The sequence below is a fragment of the Eutrema salsugineum genome, unplaced genomic scaffold (genome assembly GCF_000478725.1).
Source record: "Eutrema salsugineum unplaced genomic scaffold, Eutsalg1_0 scaffold_18, whole genome shotgun sequence".
Taxonomy (NCBI): domain Eukaryota; kingdom Viridiplantae; phylum Streptophyta; class Magnoliopsida; order Brassicales; family Brassicaceae; genus Eutrema; species Eutrema salsugineum.
Window position 1 is genome coordinate 2,537,892 of NW_006256846.1, and position 18,890 is coordinate 2,556,781.

General features: G+C 36.1%; 3 protein-coding genes across 3 annotated transcripts; 1 reads left to right on the plus strand and 2 right to left on the minus strand.

Annotated features, from left to right (window-relative positions):
* Window positions 1-8,666: 8,666 nt before the first annotated feature.
* LOC18020404 (U-box domain-containing protein 52) lies at window positions 8,667-11,631 on the minus strand. The gene is made up of 9 exons (XM_024157310.1): window positions 11,463-11,631; window positions 11,244-11,320; window positions 11,049-11,167; window positions 10,806-10,972; window positions 10,665-10,716; window positions 10,291-10,567; window positions 10,099-10,200; window positions 8,812-10,014; window positions 8,667-8,738 (listed from the first exon to the last, which is right to left on the minus strand). Exons 1-9 carry the CDS (start codon window positions 11,629-11,631, stop codon window positions 8,667-8,669), a joined length of 2,238 nt encoding a protein of 745 aa, XP_024013078.1.
* A 744-nt stretch (window positions 11,632-12,375) lies between these two features.
* Window positions 12,376-14,912, plus strand: LOC18020405 (pollen receptor-like kinase 1). The gene is given in 3 exon segments (XM_006403021.2): window positions 12,376-12,532; window positions 12,598-13,845; window positions 14,078-14,912. Coding segments are annotated over 3 exon segments (2,070 nt in total). The 3' UTR covers window positions 14,743-14,912.
* Window positions 14,913-14,982: 70 nt separating this feature from the next.
* LOC18020407 (tRNA pseudouridine synthase A) lies at window positions 14,983-18,445 on the minus strand. The gene is made up of 9 exons (XM_006403023.2): window positions 18,327-18,445; window positions 17,959-18,064; window positions 17,686-17,873; window positions 17,159-17,304; window positions 16,822-16,913; window positions 16,343-16,692; window positions 16,106-16,169; window positions 15,694-15,756; window positions 14,983-15,387 (listed from the first exon to the last, which is right to left on the minus strand). The coding sequence occupies exons 1-9, from the start codon at window positions 18,392-18,394 to the stop codon at window positions 15,202-15,204; spliced, it is 1,263 nt and encodes a 420-aa protein (XP_006403086.1). The 5' UTR covers window positions 18,395-18,445; the 3' UTR covers window positions 14,983-15,201.
* Between the last annotated feature and the right edge of the window lie 445 nt (window positions 18,446-18,890).

An 18,890-nucleotide genomic window follows, 5' to 3' on the forward strand; every position in this document is an offset into this window, starting at 1 on the left:
AACATATAAATCGAATTTTGGATTCTACACAAAACCAAGTTGAAATCTACAAAGTAATCTAGATAGAAATTAGAAATCAGAGGACGAAGACGAATGAACCTGATATAGTGAGGTGTTGATTTAAGACAGGCAGCAGCAAATCACTCGTAGTTGTCCCAGAGAATACTAGGCGAAGACGACGACGAGAAGACGATTTCGAAATTCGAATTTTTTTCTTCTCACACTTACCACAATTTTGTCTCCAATTTTTGACCCTAGACCCGATTTCTTTGGATTCAACCCGATATGACAGACTGGGTGTGGATCTTCGTGGTTGGGTTAGTAAATATGAAACTTTAGTAAGAATCTGCCAGTATTTGACCAATTTTCTCCCTTTTTCTTGCTTTAAAATAAATCGAAAACAAATTAAATATTATGAGGAGGAGATTTGAGAATTTCTATAATGCGGAAGGAGTATGCGAGATTATCTCTCCGTATGTCGATGTTTCTCGGCTAAAATCCATACCGCGTACAGGAACCTTGGCCAAAACATGTACCGCAGGACATGCCTCTCAGAAAAAGTTCCATGCTCGCTGATCCGCCTCAAAGAAGCCATTACCGGAAGGCCTTCCCGTCCGATTCAGTCTCCGGTGCCTTCATAAGAGTTTGAGATAATTGAATCTAGTTTCCATAACAGTTAGAATCTAGAGATTTGAAGCTTTTATATGGGAGATATTGCAAACAGAAGAGGTACATATCCAGAAGTCATTTCGGACCAATTTAATACGCCTTAAAGATCGGCTTACTGGAAAGCCCTGCTGACCTCGGATGGAGTTGGTTTCTTCACAAAAGTTTGAGCTTATTGAGTCATCTTTCTTGTGGACTTGATTTTTTTCATTTGGAGTTGTGAGCTAAGAGTTCCGGGAAGCGGAAGACAAGCATGTCTGATCAGGTTCCAAGAGATGCGCATGTACCAAGTGTGTTCCTTCACCTCGACATGGGAACCTCGATACAGCCACACCGAGGCTGTTTTCACAAAGAAATTGGGAAGCCCCTCGACCATTTACCTCGCCCAGATCCATACTAAGTGTCAAAACTAGCGTCGGCTAGAACACCTTGGTATGTGAGGTCAAGGCTCCTTTTCACCGAATGAAATGCCAGCTACCTCGACCAAAGACCTCGTCATACCACACCCCGAGGTACCTTGTCACGTGATCAAACTCACAAACAACTTACTCCAGGTTTTCAGATTCAAGAAAGATCAAAGCACAACGATCAGGCAAGATTCAAGATGTATTCTTCATGCAACAGCCAAGATTCACCACACCCTCGACCTAAAGACCTTGACATGGACCTGTCCCAAGCCGAGGTAGACACCCAGCAATCCATTTAAGACCGGTTCAGTATCCGGTTTATTCTGGGTTGACTCGGTTCGGTTCACTTAGTTTAGTTTCTCTTTGTTTCCTTTCCTCTTTAGTGTGAAAACGAGTTTGATCAAGAGATATCTACAGTATTTAATCAGTCTAAAGTTATTTCTTATCTTCTCATCATCTCATCTTTGTTTCTAATCATGATCAACATCACCTCTTGCAAAGGAAATGGTGTGTTCATCATGACTAGTGAGTAGTCATCTTTTAAGCTTCTAGGTGTGTAGATTAGGATGCTTAGATGTTTGATTTGTGATGTTTAGGTGCTAGATTCTCATCTCATTTCCTTAGTTAGCTGCTTTTAATGCTAGATCTTTTCACATCACTCTGATCCAAAAGGTGTTTGATGAAATGCTTGAAAGAGCTAAGCTAAATGTTTATGCCTTGTTCATCATGAGAGTGATAGTTTAATGCATAAATGACATATTAGAACTGATCCTTAATCCTTATTGATTCATGCTTTTCAAATGGGAATTTGGTATGAAAGAAGATTAGTATAGAGATTCATACCTTCATGAGAGGATTAGTTTAGACCAGAGTTCTAAGTTGATTGGATTTGAGATCATGTGATTGCTTGTTATATCTTTCTGTGTAAGATTCAATATTCTCTTAGTAGAAGCTGTCTGGTCATTATTAGACTTGAACCTTTATGCTTGATTGCTTAGTCTTGCTTAAGGTGAATTAATCTTGATTAAGTGATTTGCAAAGGGATTATTTTCATGGAAATGAATTAATCTGCTTTTGAAGTCTATACTAAAGAGTAACAAGTGTTACATTGTTTTCTTAACATCATGGATCAACAATGAAAGTACCCTAATCAATGATCACATCTAGAAGTTTAGCTTTTATCATTTTCTTTATAATCATCATCTTTGTTAATTTATTTGTTTAGTTCATTAATCATTGCTTGTTTGTTTCTTGTTTATGCTTTCATTTGTTACTTTCTCTTCACCAAACCTTTCTTGTTTCACTTGACTTAAGAACTTGTCACATAAACTAGTGCCTAACTACCACACATATGGATTATGCTACAACAGCAAAGGGATTGATAACCCTTTAAGAGCTTAAATCTCTTGTTTATCACTGAACCTCTGCTTTTCCCCCTGACTCATGCGAGATGTCCCTGTCACCTGACACGCGTAAGGAAAATGCATTAAATGCCATTTTTGTGGGCTTGTAAGGGTATGGGCAATCGAATCAGACTAAAGTATATTCTTATTGTAGGATGGAGGAAAATTCGAATAGTTTTCTCGCTTGAATGGATAGCTCTTACCTGGTCTGGATCCCTCGATACTAGGACCGGGCTGCTGCGACTGGAAGGTCTTGCACTTAGCTGTGCGGGTCACTCTTCCTTATGTTCCTACTCTTCGGGGTCACCGAGCTTAGGTCTAGGATATAAAGAATGTGACCTCTCTTCCTCGTAACCACTCAGTTTCCGACTTCCTTGTCTCTAACAGTGTGGCCTGTGCAGTCAGACACGAGGAACCCGGGAACAGGTGGCCTACTGGGCCAGATCAGCCGAATCCAACCGGATTCGAGGCCCGGTACTATAAGCTTAGGCCGTATTTTTTATCTGTTATCTAGGAAAAATCGATGAGATAAAGAAGAAAGGGAATATGAAAAATGAGTTTGAAGATAAAGTGGAAAAAAAAAGAGAGAACAATGTAAAGAATAATTAGAAGTTGAAGAGAGATGTGTAATGGTAAAAATAAGTCAATAAAGTAGGTAAAAGAAAGAAATAAATGTATCAAAACACTGTTGTCTATAATGGACATATAAGTCATGGAAAGTGTTTATAATGGTATTTACCTCTATATTATTATTTGAGTAGACTTTTACATAAATGAACCTTTATTTGTAAGATATTACAGAATATTTTACATAAATAAACATTTATTTTTAAGATATTACATAAATCAATATTTACAAATATAGAAAGCTCTATTATTATTTTTAAATTATAAATTTAAGTTTACATTATGAAATGTATTAAAATAGATAGAAAATATTTAAATGTTGAATTATAATATGACAACATATTTCTGTAAAAGGAACTGAAATCTCTCTCTCCTGTAAATATATATTTATCAGAGGAATATAAAATTTACATTAATGAAATAGGTAAAAAAAAAACAAAGTGTTGAATTACTTTGTGGCAATATATTTATGTTAAAAGAATTAAAATCTACCTAGCTTTCTCCCTCTCTTTCCATTTCCTAATTTATATATAGACATGTAAAGGTTAAGATACTTATGAATATTGTGATGTTTTGATATCGACATTATACATGACATATATATACAAGGTGTAATAGCTTACCGTACAAGGCTAAACACACCGTCATAACAAAGCTCGATATGAATACCGAGCCCACTCCCTAATACTCTCCCTCAAGTTGGAGTGTGGAATTTTTCAGCGCCCAACTTGGACAACAACACATTATAATTAAACTGAGGATGCCAAGTGCTTTCGCCAAAATGTCTAATATTTGGTTTAAACATGAATTGTAGCAATAACACCATCATTAACGGCATCACGAGCATAACAACAATATTTTTCAATGTGTTTAGGTTTCTCGTGGAAAACCGGAATTACAGCGATATGCATTTCTGGCTTATTATTGCAGTAAAACGGAACCAGCTTTGACATGTCGAACCTAACTAATGATGTTTGCAAGGGGAAAAGTATGATGTTGTCTCTGACTGCATTTTTCTTATCTTGTTCTGGTTTTTTTCCTATTGAGTTTTTCCGTAACAAGGTTTTTAATGAAACAGTAAAGAAATGCAAAATGGTAGATATCTGAAGGAAACTCTATAACCCCAGCGAAGATGGCTTATCTTTCTTTGTTATACAATGACAAGAACAAGAGAAGAAGAAAGAATGATTGAGACAAATCATCTACGAGATTGATGATGAAAACAAGACTCATTATTTTGAATGAAATATTACGTTACTGTACTTTTTTTCTTTGTTATGATGTTTATGCCATTAGTTTTTTATAATTAGGTTTTTAACAAACCAGGGCAATATGATCAAAAACATGGTCGAAAATCTTCAGAGCAAATGCGCTTTGATCTCTATTCAAAACCAAGGAGATCAAACCATGCAGTTTTAAGTAAATTGGACACTATTTTTATTTTGGTTCGTTTTAATTAAGTTAGACACATAGGCGAAGCTAACCGGTTTGTTTTAAACAAATTTATTTGTTTTTAGTAAATTGGACATATAAGCATAACAAAAAAAATCAACAATTGGTTTTCCCATCAAAGTTTAAACCTACCAAACCAAAATTATCGGATTTGGTTTGTTTCGAATCTTGTTCATTTGGAAAAAAATTTGTTCATTTTAAGTGAATTTTGACACATAAACGAATCGCTTTTAAATAATGACACACTAGTGAAATACGTCGTTTTCCCATTAAAAACCACCCAAACCATGATTTAACCCACTATACTGTTTACCATTCTAGTTTTAACAATATAAACATAATATTAAACCAAAACTATACCAATTACAACCCAATAGAACCAATTAACCCAAATATATTCACCCACATCCGATTACAGTCACTAAAATTCTTAAAATTAAAATTTCTCAAAATTAAAAATCTTCAAATCAGCGATGATATCTGATCATCTTTGTCCACCTCTGCTCTCCCTCTCCTCTGCGCATCCACCCCTCTCCTCCGCCTTCTCTTCATACACAACCTCTTTTCTCCACCTCTGTAACAAAGATTGGCGGCGGAAATATGACCATAAAATCGAAATCCACATCTTTAACCTTCAGCCGTTGCGGAAGAGCTAGGTTAAGGAATGGCTCATACTAAATCTAGTCGTGTTCTCCATCATGGTAATCCCTTGATTATCTAAATCATGTAAGAAGAACATGTTCCCGTCAAGTTCCACGACGCAACAATAAATCCGTAATGCCATTGCTTTTACCAATGTTGAAACCCAATCAGTCTCATCAGAGAACAGAGACACTTCAATTCCATGGATTACAGCCACAACCGCACATCCTCCTCCGTTCAGATTGCTCAAAAATCCTAATTTCAATTTTCTGTGTGACAACAACGTTATATCTGTCTTCACTCTTTTCTTTCTCTGGAAATTCTATAGGTTTAAAAAAAATCTCGTAGGCAGAATTGTTATATTCTTGTAGAACAAAACAAGGTGTAACAGATTTAAGCTTGTGAACGGAATAAAGTTTAAGAAATTTTAAATCCCAATCGAGAGAAGTTCGATACAGGGGAAGAAGAAAATGAAAAAAGATGGTTTAAGTTGTAGTGTCAATGTATTAAAATCTTAAACTTAAGGGGTTAATATCCAAAATCATAAATCTCGGTTTAGTGTCGAGTTTGAATATATGTTTTTAATTGAGTGTGTTACCTCTTAGGGGACTTATTAGAAGATAATACCTTCTATATATACTTTTTGAGTTTGGTGGACTTTTTGACACTATTAGGTTACTATTCATATATGGAAAAAACGAAATTACTACTGATTTCACTCATAAGCTGCTTCCACACATTAAAACGTATGAGACCCACACAAATTATTTTTATTTTTAATATTTCTGTTACACAAAATCCTCATATTTGTTTGTCTTTATTTATCTTTTATTACAAAAATAATCAAATAATTATTTTGACATTATAAATTATTTTTTTTTCTTAATACTTTGATATCCATTTGATAATTTTTAACTTCATTTTTTATGTCGTTATTGATATAATACATGCATATTCATATAGTAACATATATATGGACACAAAATATATGGACACCTATACATATCCACATAGATATGACATATGTAGATGCATTAATGTAAATATACATGCATATTTATATGTGTATCCATATAATTGCGTATATATAGACACAATTATATATATATATATATACATATCCATGTATATATAGTATAGATGGACGTAATTATATAGATACATATACATATTTACATATGTATCCATATAGTTACGTATATATAGACATAATTATATATATATATGCATATCTATGTGTATAAAGCATAGATGGATGTATCTATATTGATGTATATATATATATATATTTACATGTGTATTCATATAATTGGATACATATATATATATGATTATAATTATATCGATCTGAATGAAGTCAAGGTGGATCCCGTGTGATTTAGTGTGTGAAAGTAGAAGAGTAAAGTCAAGTGGGTTCCATGTGTTTTATATTTTATTTTTTAAATATAAAATAAAGTAAATATAAAGAAATAGTATATTTGGAAAATATGGTGTAACAAAATAAGATAAGTACACCAAAACACTCAAGTGACTTTAATGGTAATAAAAAAGATGAAAAGTGTCTTTGATAATTATCTCGTTTTTAATTTGGTTTAGTGTTGGGTTTAGCCAGTTTAGTTTTGGTTTATGTTATAAACCGAGAAAACCAACATTTATGGGTAATTAAGTTTCGAACTTTCAAATTATGGTGAAATACGTTTTGAAATTTGTAATTAGGGGTATTTACGACGAGGTCGAAACTTTGGGTGAATCTATTGCTATATGATAGTCAAGGGGGAAATACGTCGTTTTCCCAAGATAATAAGAATTTGGGTTTTTACTTTTTGGTATATTTATCTGCTTATTTTTGTTTTTTAGATTTACAATTAAGATATTTAGACGGAAATATTAGAGAACGTTTTTTGGTATATTTTATTTTTTATTCAGTTTGTCAAACTAGTTATTTTGATATGCATAAAATTGCTATTTCGTGGAAGGAGATGTTTTTTTTTCTTTTTAAATGTGTATAGTTATCCTTTTATATCCTAAATATGGGCATAATAACATTACCGATTGTACTTTTTTGTAATATTTTTTTAGTTCAGTTAAACTAACTTTTTACAACAAACAAATTTTATCCTTCGAATAACAAATGAGGTTAAATATCAGAAACTAATCGCGAAAGAATTACGCTACACCAAAATTTAAGTAATCAAATTAATACAAAACTCCGATTAGTTAGTTGAAACATTATAACAATACCAGAATATTTTGATTTTGTGGGGTTTTTATCAAAGAAAAAGGTTAATCCCGAATTCGACCATTTTACTTAAATCAAACCGATAATCAAAATTATATTAAAAACCAGTTGGTTATTTGAAATTAACGAAACAAAATCTGAATTCATTTGGTCATGTAAACCATTCAAAATCATTTTAAAAAATCATGGTATATTCGAAATCGGATTCCCGGTTTGATTTAAGTGAAACCGACATGGGTTTCTTATCAAAGAAAATGTCTTATTCTGAATTCGACCGTTTTACCCAAATCAAACCATTAATTAAAACTTATATTGAAAACCAGAATGTTAGTTGTAATTAACGAAACAAATCAGAATTCTTTTGGTCAGATAAACCATTCGAAATCATTTTAAAAATTTTTGGTATATTCGAAATCAGATTCTCGGTTTGATTTAAGTGAAACCGACATGGAGGTTATATCAAGGAAACTGTCTTATTCCGAATTCAACCGTTTTATCCAAATCAAACTGATAATTAAAACTTATATTGAGAACCAGTTGTTGTTATTAACGAAACAAAATCAGAATTCGTTTGGTCAGCTAAACCATTCGAAATCATTTTTAAAAATATCGGTATATCCAAAATCAGATTCTCGATTTGATTTAAGTGAAAATTCTCGGTTTGATTTAAGTGAAAACGACATGTACGCAAATTAGACGAATAATAGTAAAACACATCATTATTTTTTTCGAGAAACGCTTTGAACGCAGCACATCAGATTAATACTTCATATATAATATAATGATAAGCAAAACACTCTGACACATTGAGAAGCAGATAAATAAGCAAATCACTATAAATAATGATATAGATAGATAGCCAAAACTGAGATTGTGACCTTTTACGGGGATTATGAACTTAATAAAATATAGAGACTCGTTAAAGCTTTTGTGTGCTCAGTTCTACCTCATTTCTGTACTTTCTTAGGAGTTTTGCCTATACATATAGAAAACCAAATTGGTATGCTCGTATAAACAAATCAAAGTTTGAGATTCTTAGGTCTATAAGGGTTTAGTGTTAACATCATAGGAACTCTAAAACCCATGATATATAAACAGATTACTCTGTTAAAATTTTCGGTATACACCATGTGTAATAATAATTCTTGATCTTGACCAAAAAATATTTTTCCTTCCTCTCCTTGATGTATATGTTCTTTCTTTGATTGTTTCTGACTTGGATTTCCCTCTTCAAGATGTAGAATTATTGTGAGAACTTGAATTATCAGATCCATATTGTAGCTGTGGATCACTTATATTCTCCTGCAAAGGGAAAATATAGTTTACTAACCAAGGCATGTTAAAAATCTGAAAAAGGTGCTTAATGGATTCATACATGCAGTGAAGTTGTAGACACTGGACTTTGGGTATGGCTATTATTCCGGTTCCTACTCGGTGAAGGTCGTTGGCTTCCACCAAAGTTAATGGGTGGCATCCTTTCTTCGGCTAGAGCTCTTAGTCTGTTAAGCTCAGGTAAAACAACATTCCCCAAGTCAGGTCTGTCTTTGCGTCTTAACTCCGCACATCGTAGACCAAGTTTCGCTGCAACCAAAGCCTCTTCCAATGGCCAGTCAGGGACAGCAGGGTCTAACATCTCAGCGAAAGTTCCATTTTGGATTGCTTTGTCGACGTGATGAGTCAAACCCATTGGTGGCTTAACCGTAAGTATTTGTAAAAGCATAATCCCGAACGAGTAAACGTCTGATTTAGTCCCCAACATACCGGTCTGCTGATATTCTGGATCTATGTTACAGAATGTTCCAGCAGTTGCCGTCATTCTATATTGGGTTGCAGTGTCAGCAACAGATGGAGGGACTAGCCTGGCCAAGCCCACATCGGAAATCTTGCTGACGAAATGCTGGTCAAGTAAAATGTTTCCCGGTTTAAGGTCCCGGTGCACCAAAGGCTCCGGTTTCATCTGGTGGAGGAAATGAAGACCGGTTGCGATTTCAGCTGCTATGCGAAATCTTAGCTGCCAAGAAAGGATTGGAGTGTTTCCTCGTCTGAATAAGCAGTCTTCTAAGCTACCATTTGCCATGTATTCGTAGACTAAACATCCGTATTCCGGACATGCTCCAAGTAGCAGAACCATGTTTGGATGTCTCATACAGGTTAGTACTTCAACCTCTTTCTGGAATTGAGACCTTCCTTGTGCCGCGTCTGGTCGTAGAACTTTTATTGCGACTTGAGTATAATCTAGTGTTCCCCTGTAAACCGGTCCATAGCCTCCTTCTCCAATCTTTCGACTCGTTGAGAAATCTTCTGTGGCGTCTTCAATCTCCTCAATCATGTATTTCCTGTACCTTAAACTAGTTTTCACTAAAGAATGCATCTCCCTCTTCTTTTCCTCTGCGTTTTCAATGTGCTTTCTCTTTTGAGCTTCAACTTCTGCTATTCTCTGAGCTGCCTCTGCAGCTTCCATGGCTGCTCTGCTTTTTTCTTTCTCACTTTCTGCCATTTCCATTGCTGCTTCCTTGGCAAGTCTTACCTCTTCTAATTTCCGTTCTTTATCTGCTTTCCACTTGTGTAACTCAGTAGCCTGATTAGAGATTAATCAGATTATAAGTCGTTCGAGAATCTGATGGAAAAATTAGTTTTTTTATTGTTAAAAACTCAAACATACTGCCTTCTTTGCAGAGATTGCTTCCTTGCAGGCACTGTTATACATCTCCATCGTATACTTTAGCTCCATTTTCAGCCTTCTCATCTCCGCTTCAATCTCATCCTGTCAGATTTCCGGTTAACTAAATGAAAAAAAAAAAAAAAAATCTCATGTGCATGTAATGTTAGCCTGAGTAATGCAATGTGTGCTTACCTGGCTCGATAGTGAACATGATTGTCTCCCACTTTCAAGTGAGCTTGAAGAGAATGCTGCATATGATGATCCAAGATCTATGGACTGCTTATCTGACGAGCATGATGTAGCAAAACTAATTCGATTTTCTTCAAAATCAGAGCTGAGGGAGAGCCGTGGATTATCCACATTGTCATAAAAAGAAGGAAACATCAGATCAACGCTCGGTCTTCCACTACTCACATATGATATGTCGGAGTCTGTAATCGAAGGCTGGTATGTTCCTTCATATCCTCTTCTCATAAAGGGAGACCTATACAACATTGGTGTTCACCATACATTAAACTTATTTTGTGGACAAGAATGGAACACGTTATATAGGTAAACAAACATACTTGATCTCGATCTCTTCTTGTGTTCTTTGCATTGTTTGTTGCCTCCTTTCAACTGCGATGTTAAAGCCAACTTGATCAGTTAAGGTAACAAATCTAGTTTAAATCTATGTGATGTTAGAACAAAAATTTGGCTATATATACCATTTTGATAGCTCGTCTGAGCGTGTACATGCTGCCGCATAGTGGAACTCCGGAGTGAAGCTGTAGCTGATCTCATGGACGAGATCTTTCCTTTAGAGATTGCATATACTGTACAGAAACTCGCCGCCTTTTTCATTACTGTGCTTGAAACGTCCGCTGCTTTGAACCTTCTACCAAAGAAAGCATTTATAATAAGTATGCTCAGAACTAGTCTTAGTTGCAAGAAAGCATTTGTCTAATTACCTTAAAAGTGTCATCCTCGATGCACCGAGTACTAGAGTCTCCACTGCATTCTCTTGCACATAGTCAAGTATTCCTTGGGCCGCACTAAAGTCCTCCACAATCACATCTTTGCAGTTGACCTGTTACAGGAACAAGAAGAGTCAGTCAAATGAACTGAAATGTATAAAAAGGATCGAAGTTGAAGTGAAAACGCACGTCTTTTCTAGCACAGTAGCAACGGAATGGAAGAAAAATTTCTGTCCCGTCATCGCTTGACCTATTAGGGTGAGACCCTGCATTATCAGATGAATAAAGCATCAATCAAGAATATTTTCATGCCTTTTTAGCCAGCGCAGACACAGAGATTGACAATTGCAACAAGAAACAACAAAGTTGACTAATGTTTGAAACAAAGGGTTCAAGATGGTTCCGTACCGGAATAAGGAAGAGAAGGGGGGTGTTTGAGTTTGACATGAAGAAGAGTAAGTGTCTGGCCTCGACTAAGAAGGTTATCGACAGTCCATTTCAATGCGTTCTGGCTCTCTTTGTCTCTGTCAATGGCCAACGTAATGTTTTGTTCTCTTTTCTCGCAGCTTTTCACCATTTTCCACTTCCTTCTGTCAGGTTTCTGTTTTGATTCTGCAACAAACATGTACTCAATGAGTTTATATATAATTCCAACTATGTTGAATTTGGAGCGAAACGCGTTTGAATATGCTAATTTTAGCAAACGCTGCCCAACAAAAAAATAAAACCTTTGACTCTCATTCTTATTGTCTCCTTATAGAATGTCTTTATCATTTGTAACTAATTCCAAATGCATCCGGACTTTTCTTATATTCCTACATTTTAAAGGGATTTATCTTTTGTTGGCAAATTGTACTACAGAATTATCTGATATTTTTGTAAGTCAGCATAGAAGGTGGTATAACTAAGTGTAAAGGTTCCTTTTCAAAAAAAAAAAAAAAACTAAATTTAAAGGTTTAAAGATTAGAAACAAGAAGTAAAGTAGTTTTAAAAGAGAAACTATTAGTAAGGGACTAAGATATGAAAAAAAATTTCAAAGAGTAAGTGAGAGCATTCTTTCATTAGTTACACTTAGTTCCTGACGATATAGGAAATGATAGCTTCTCTAGCTGTGACCAGATAACAATGAATATTATATCTGAAATGAAAACAAACTGCCACATTTGGGTTCAGGGTTTTATCTATACAGACGATGAAGGCATAATTTGTTATGTTGATTGGACATGACAGAAAATATAATTGAGTATTGATGCTGTATGATGTAATCTTTAAGAACATCACAGGTCAGCAATTCAAGTTTCACCACAAACCTATTATTAGAATGCTTTTGATGCAAACCCCTCTCTTTACCGTTCATCTCCTTTCTCTCTCCTTTCTCCTGCTGTGCAACCAGCTCAAGCTGTAACATCACATTGTCTCTTCTCGTCGTCTTCCTCTTCCTCTTTCCTCAAGAGGGCGCGCGCCTCCTATGCAGGCGCGTTCCCTAAGCTATACAACGTCATGATTCTACCACTAGTGTCTCTCCTCCTGCTCCTCTCCACAGCCACTCATGGTCTTTCGGATTCCGAGGCTATCCTCAAATTCAAGAAATCTTTAGTTGTTGGGCAGGCAAATGCGTTGGCCTCATGGGATGATAAAACTCCTCCCTGCACTTGGGCTGGTGTCTTGTGCAATAGAGGTTCTGTCTGGGGACTCCAGATGGAGAGCTTGGAGCTTTCTGGTTCTATAGACATTGATGCATTGGCGGGTTTGACATCGTTGAGGACATTAAGCTTCATGAACAACAAGTTTGGAGGACCATTCCCAGAGTTCAAGAAACTCACTGCTCTGAAGTCACTTTATCTGTCGAACAATCAATTCGGAGGAGAGATACCAGGGAATGCTTTTGAAGGTATGGGGTGGTTGAAGAAGGTCTATTTGGCACAAAACAAGTTTACTGGTGAAATCCCGATATCTGTAGGCAAATTGCCTAAGCTTTTAGAACTGAGACTTGACGGGAACGAATTCACTGGACAAATACCAGAGTTTGAACATAAGCTCCACATGTTAAACCTTTCAAACAATGCATTAACAGGTCTAGTCCCTGAGAGTCTCAGAATGATGGATCCAAAGGTGTTTGAAGGTAACAAAGCTTTATGTGGTGAACCGCTGGAAACAGTGTGCGACTCTGTGGTTAATGAACTCCCACCACAACTTGAGGCACGACCCAAATCATCATCAATGACGCCTCTCGTTATAACGTCAGTGGTCACAGCGCTGACAGTGGTCATAATCCTTGGAGCAATCATTTTTCTTAATCGCAACTATATGAATAAAAAACCACCTTTGGAAGCGGAAACCAGACCATCAAGTCTACAGAAGAAAACCGGCATCCGAGAAGCAGACAAAAACCATAGAGAACAGAAACAATCAAGCTACCGGAATGGCTCAAGCACCGCTAAGAGGATGGCTACAGCAGCTGGAGTGGAGAATACAAAGCTTTCATTCTTGAGGGAAGATAGGGAAAATTTTGACTTGCAAGATCTGTTGAAGGCTTCGGCCGAGATACTTGGAAGTGGATGTTTTGGTGCATCCTATAAAGCAGTGTTATCAAGCGGAGTAATGATGGTCGTGAAGAGGTTCAAGCAGATGAATAATGCAGGGAGGGATGAGTTTCAAGAGCACATGAAGAGACTGGGGAGGTTAAAGCACCACAATCTGCTTCCTATTGTTGCTTATTACTATAGGAAAGAGGAAAAGCTATTGGTATGTGATTTTGCTGAGAGAGGAAGCTTGGCTGTAAATCTTCATGGTAAGTTTTTGTTACTTTTACACTTATTCTAAAGTTTTGGATAATTTCAACAAACGGAATGGACTTGTCCGTTTCTCGTTCACCCTTTACAAGCGCACTAGCCTATCTCGTCTGTCTGTAATATTGAGCAGGCTAGTCCATAGCAGATTAACCTACCCCATTTGCTACCATTAGTCAAAGTCATAATGATCTATTGTTGTTTAAGAGTCAAATCTTTGTGGTGTTTTATTAGGTAATCAACCGTTAGGAAAACCAAGTTTGGATTGGCCAACTAGATTGAAGATTGTGAAAGGAGTTTCCAGAGGACTGTTATATCTCCACCAAGATCTACCTAGCCTAATGGCTCCGCACGGTCATCTCAAATCCTCCAATGTGCTCCTCACAAAAACGTTTGAACCTCTTCTCACAGACTATGGCTTAATACCAGTGATCAACCAATTGAAGGCACAAGAGCACATGGTGGCCTATAAATCCCCAGAGTATTTGCAACACCGACGTGTCACCAAGAAAACCGATGTATGGGGGCTTGGCATACTCATCTTGGAGATCTTAACGGGAAAGTTCCCAGCCAATTTCGTGCAAGGTGTTAACAAGAGCGAGGATGATTTAGTGAGTTGGGTGAACTTGGGTTTCAAAGGGGTATGGGCACCGGGTATGTTCGATAAAGAAATGGGAAAGACAAGCCATAGTGAAGGACAGATTCTCAGACTCTTGAAGATCGGATTGAGCTGTTGTGAACCGGACGTGGAGAAAAGGTTGGAGATAGGAGAGGCAGTGGTGAGGATTGAGGAGTTGAAGGACCGGGACGGGGATGATGACGATTTCTACTCAACGTATGTGAGTGAAACTGATGGGAGGTCTTCTAAAGGAGTGTCAAGCGAGAGCATCAACATTTAGTAAGAAGAGACAAGAGGTCCCTTTTGTGCTGTATAAAACAAGATGCGAGTCTATGGATGTGTGGACATTGTACCTGTAGAACTGAAGTAGATGAAAGCTGGATCTGTGTTATAGCGTATAATGTATCTGCAACAAACATGATACACAAATGCATGAATACTACAATTGTCTCTTCCATCTATCTGTAGATTATGACATGGTTGCTTGACATTTTCATATTCATCATATATGGCATGTAAATAAAACCTGCAATACATACTCATTTACGTCCACATGAGAATGCTAGTGATAAAAGAACATGAATAGCAAACCAATTTCAAGGCTAAAACTACTGTATTTCCACAACCATGATACAAAAAATATTCTGTCTTGCTTCCTTAAACGACAAGGGGACTTCCAAGCTAAAGCATGAAGATTTCATCCAATATGTGATAGTCAAACGTATTATAAATGCCATTCTCAGGAAATGAGAGAAGTTTGAGGGTCAAAGTCAGCATAACCAACGTCGAATAGACAGAGACCTTCGCATGGAGCCGGAGGAGCTGTGGCTCTTCTGCATGAAGCTTCCAGCAGTTTTAACAATGCATCATTTTCTGCGCCAGCAGCAGCTTCTCGGATTGACGTTGCTACAAGAACTCGAACCATCTGAAATTTACAAAGACATGGTTTTGAGTTGAACGTTAGGCAATGCAAGAAAATGCAGAAAAACGGATGAGAAAACTACTAGGAGAAGATGAGGCATAAAACTATTTTCAGCCAAGCAAAGCAATTTTGACAGTAAAACACGACTCTTTGGGGACGAGTTCAGGGATGCTGTTGTGCCAATTCCCATACATGTACAGTGTGATTTTTTAAAATACTTTTTGAAAGTGTAAAAATAAACATTTCTTTTACATAGAACCCAAGGTTCTGCAACTTAAGTGAAGCTAATATTAGGCTTAGAGTTAACACCTTGCGGAGAAATCGGTTAGCGACTAGCTCAACACACATCACTCTTCTTCCTTCCACATAGTCCTGGTACAGTTCATCAAATGACGTCAGCCTTAATTTCATATAGGGAGCATAATGTACTGGCTAATCTCAAGAAAGGTTTAATCTACGAGATGCAATATACATTTTTGTTTCTGTCTATCCTCAGTAGCAAGGATTACAAGTAATATTGATGCACCAAAAAGCAACTCAACAAAAAATTTGGAACACGTAATATCATATCGACAACAGAGGGATACGAGCTTTTAGCTAAGTCTTGAATGCTTACATAAAACTATGGTGTGAAGTACCTTAACGCAACAATTGGCATTAGAGCGTTAGGGTGCAAAGTACAGAAACAACATCTAAGGAGAGAATACAACCGAAAACTTACAGGACAGGACAATCTAATCTCGGCTGCACGTGCATGGTACATGAAACATTCTGTAGGTGGACCTCTGTAATGTCAAGATAACCCAAGTAAGAAACCATTAAGACTACAAAGTTATGCCAATGTACACCTATTCATATAACTAGAATAAGAAGGGTAACTTTCCATGCTAATAAGAAAGTGGTCTAAACTATTCCAATGCTTAAAAGGCAATATGAATGACTTGTGTGAGGCTCTTACTCGTTTCTTGCAGCTTTCGTATCACGCGCAAACATCTTGTAGGATAATAATTTTCCTTGAAGCTGCTGTAAAAGTTGATCAACCTTGCTGACACTGAACTCACTTGGTTTTTCTACTACTTGAAGCCCATTCACTTTTTCTGTTTCATCAATTTCAAGCTCATCATCCTCGCTTACTCCTTCGGTCTCCTCTTCACTTAAGAGCCCATTTCTTTGCTTTCCGTGGTTCTCATGAAAGATAAAATTTTCACGAGTCTTTCCACTCTCACACGGCTCAGCATTATCCAAGGGAAAGATATACAAGTAGCGCCTCCATTTTGCAGAAAAATTTGGATGAAATGCTCGGGAAACCTGCAATTTCATTTCAGAGTTCCGAAAATGCGATTAAAAAAAAATTCTTGTATCTATACACATATTTTCATCAATTATTTTCCACAAAATCTGAAAAGTGAAGCAAAACCATCCTGAATGAGAGTATACCTTAGAGATTGACACAACCCTAAGCTTCCCAGAAGCATCTTTATTGATAGCATCTTCAATATCAATGAGTTCAATGTCTTTTCTCCAGGTATCTAAGAGGAAAAAAAAGCAAGATTAGACAACCCTAAATTAATTGCGTTGCCTAGCTGTAACGGGCATGCCCTTTACCTGGTCCAAGTTATGTAAAAAAACAAGAATCTCTTAATTATTGGTACGAACCTACTCGAGTAGTCATGCATAACAAAGATGAAAATGTTTTCCTATTACTTATTGGTTAACTTAGGGAAATAAAAAAAAAGCATTATACTACATAGGCAGGAAGATGACTTTCACGTACAAAAAGAACAAACTTGATTAAGAGCAGACACTCCTTTGTCGGTTCTTCCAGAAACAAGTACACGGCCTTCTAATGGTTTACATTTTTTCTTGAGTAGTTGGGCTTTCTTTTCATCAACAAATCCCCCGAGAGACTTCTCTACTACACTTTAAAACCACAAAACGCTACAGCAATCACTTTTCCAGGAGAATGAGTAGATGCATAAGGCACTAGGAGTATTGAAACTAAATAAATAAGATCGGTGCTTGTGCTTCTAAATTTTAGTGGATCTGTTTTTACAGATATTAACTGGCTGTAAACTTTAAAGATAGAAATTTTGTCTAAAAGGGCAGATAGATCGATTTTGTATAGATTTTCAGATTGAGATTTCCCTCTCATTTCTCAAGTGCCATGGGTCAAGAAAATAGTTGAAAACAAATATTTGTTCCTTTTGTCCCTACAGGCCTCCTCAAAGGCCTTAAAGTAACTAAAACACAAAGATTCCCAATGTTTCGATAAATTCGAAAACTGAAAAGACGAAACCATACCTCTGAACAGTGTGTAGGTCAGGCTGTTTCTGCCATCCATCGAATGAAGCCCCATTGTACGAAAGAACAATCTTGAAATTTACTCTTTCCCACCTCCCTGTTCTTCCGTCTTTTCTACCAGAAGTGTCCAATTCAGTTTCAAGAGGCGTCCCTTGGGTTATTGCATCATCATCACGGACCAAAGTTTTCTGAAAGAGGGCATAAGGATGAATCATTTGAGTTATGAGGATGGTACAAGCCATCTTGACACAACTGGTGTTTGAAGATACTAACATTGTCCTCAAACAATTTCAGAACTGAAAGTTTCCCTTCCACTGCGTTTGAGTAGAAATCAAGAACATGTTGCCAGGGCCTATCATACATAAACCGAAAGGTCTCTCTGCCAAAAAAAATAAAACACATTTTAAAAAAAAATATGATTAAGAGAAAAGAAAAAAGAGGAAGAAATTAAAAAAGAAAAACTTAATGTGTTCTCAATTCAATGAAGAACTTGTTCTGGTCCACAAAATAACTGAATCATTGTCGGAATTTTTCTGATCAATTTCTCCTTTATTCCGAACAACAAAAGCAAAAAGATAACAAAAACTAGTTTAATCCTAAACTAGTCCCCAATCAGAAACAATTTTATTCCTAAATCAAACCTGGCGTCCCAGCGTGCTTTGCTACAGGCATCGGCGTGGTGGTAATGAGCGTAAACTCTGCTCGCCATCGCTGTAGCTGTTTGAGCAGAATTGTGTTGTGTCTACTCGCTCTCTCACTGTTTTTCTTTTTTTTTAGCTCAACATGTCAGGCTTTGTTATTGGGCTTTTAAACACTGAATGTGAATTCCATTACACTGAGCAAAATCCTATTACCAATAAGTTCACATAGGATTAAAGGATTAAAAGATGTATTAAAAAAGACAATTCTATTAGTTTATATTAACATTTAAAATTAAAAAATAATTCTAAAAATTATTATTATAGTTAATAAAATATATATAAAAGAATAAAGAAATTACGTATTAAATTTCTATTAACAACAAAAACTAAAATAATATTAAATTAAGAATATTTTTTAAATATAATACAAATTTACTTAAATATATAATAATATGCAATCAATTAAGGAAAAAAAGTAAAATTTAAAATTGTTTTTTAGTTTTCTTATAAAACTGATATTAAAAAAATGAAATTGAAGATGATGAAAAATCTTATTTTCTTTTA

What these genes read in the sequence shown, in the direction of transcription:
- LOC18020404 (XM_024157310.1), bottom strand. Translation starts at nt 11,631, where the DNA reads ATGGTGAAAAGCTGCGAGAAAAGAGAACAAAACATTACGTTGGCCATT. An exon ending in TCGAGGATGACACTTTTAAG is followed by an intron (nt 10,973 to 11,048) that starts GTAATTAGACAA and finishes CTTTGGTAGAAG; the next exon opens with GTTCAAAGCAGCGGACGTTT. An exon ending in CAATCTCTGCAAAGAAGGCA is followed by an intron (nt 10,015 to 10,098) that starts GTATGTTTGAGT and finishes ATCTCTAATCAG; the next exon opens with GCTACTGAGTTACACAAGTG.
- LOC18020407 (XM_006403023.2), bottom strand. Translation starts at nt 18,394, where the DNA reads ATGGCGAGCAGAGTTTACGCTCATTACCACCACGCCGATGCCTGTAGC. An exon ending in GACCTACACACTGTTCAGAG is followed by an intron (nt 17,305 to 17,685) that starts GTATGGTTTCGT and finishes GTGGTTTTAAAG; the next exon opens with TGTAGTAGAGAAGTCTCTCG. An exon ending in ACGAAAGCTGCAAGAAACGA is followed by an intron (nt 16,170 to 16,342) that starts GTAAGAGCCTCA and finishes TTGACATTACAG; the next exon opens with AGGTCCACCTACAGAATGTT.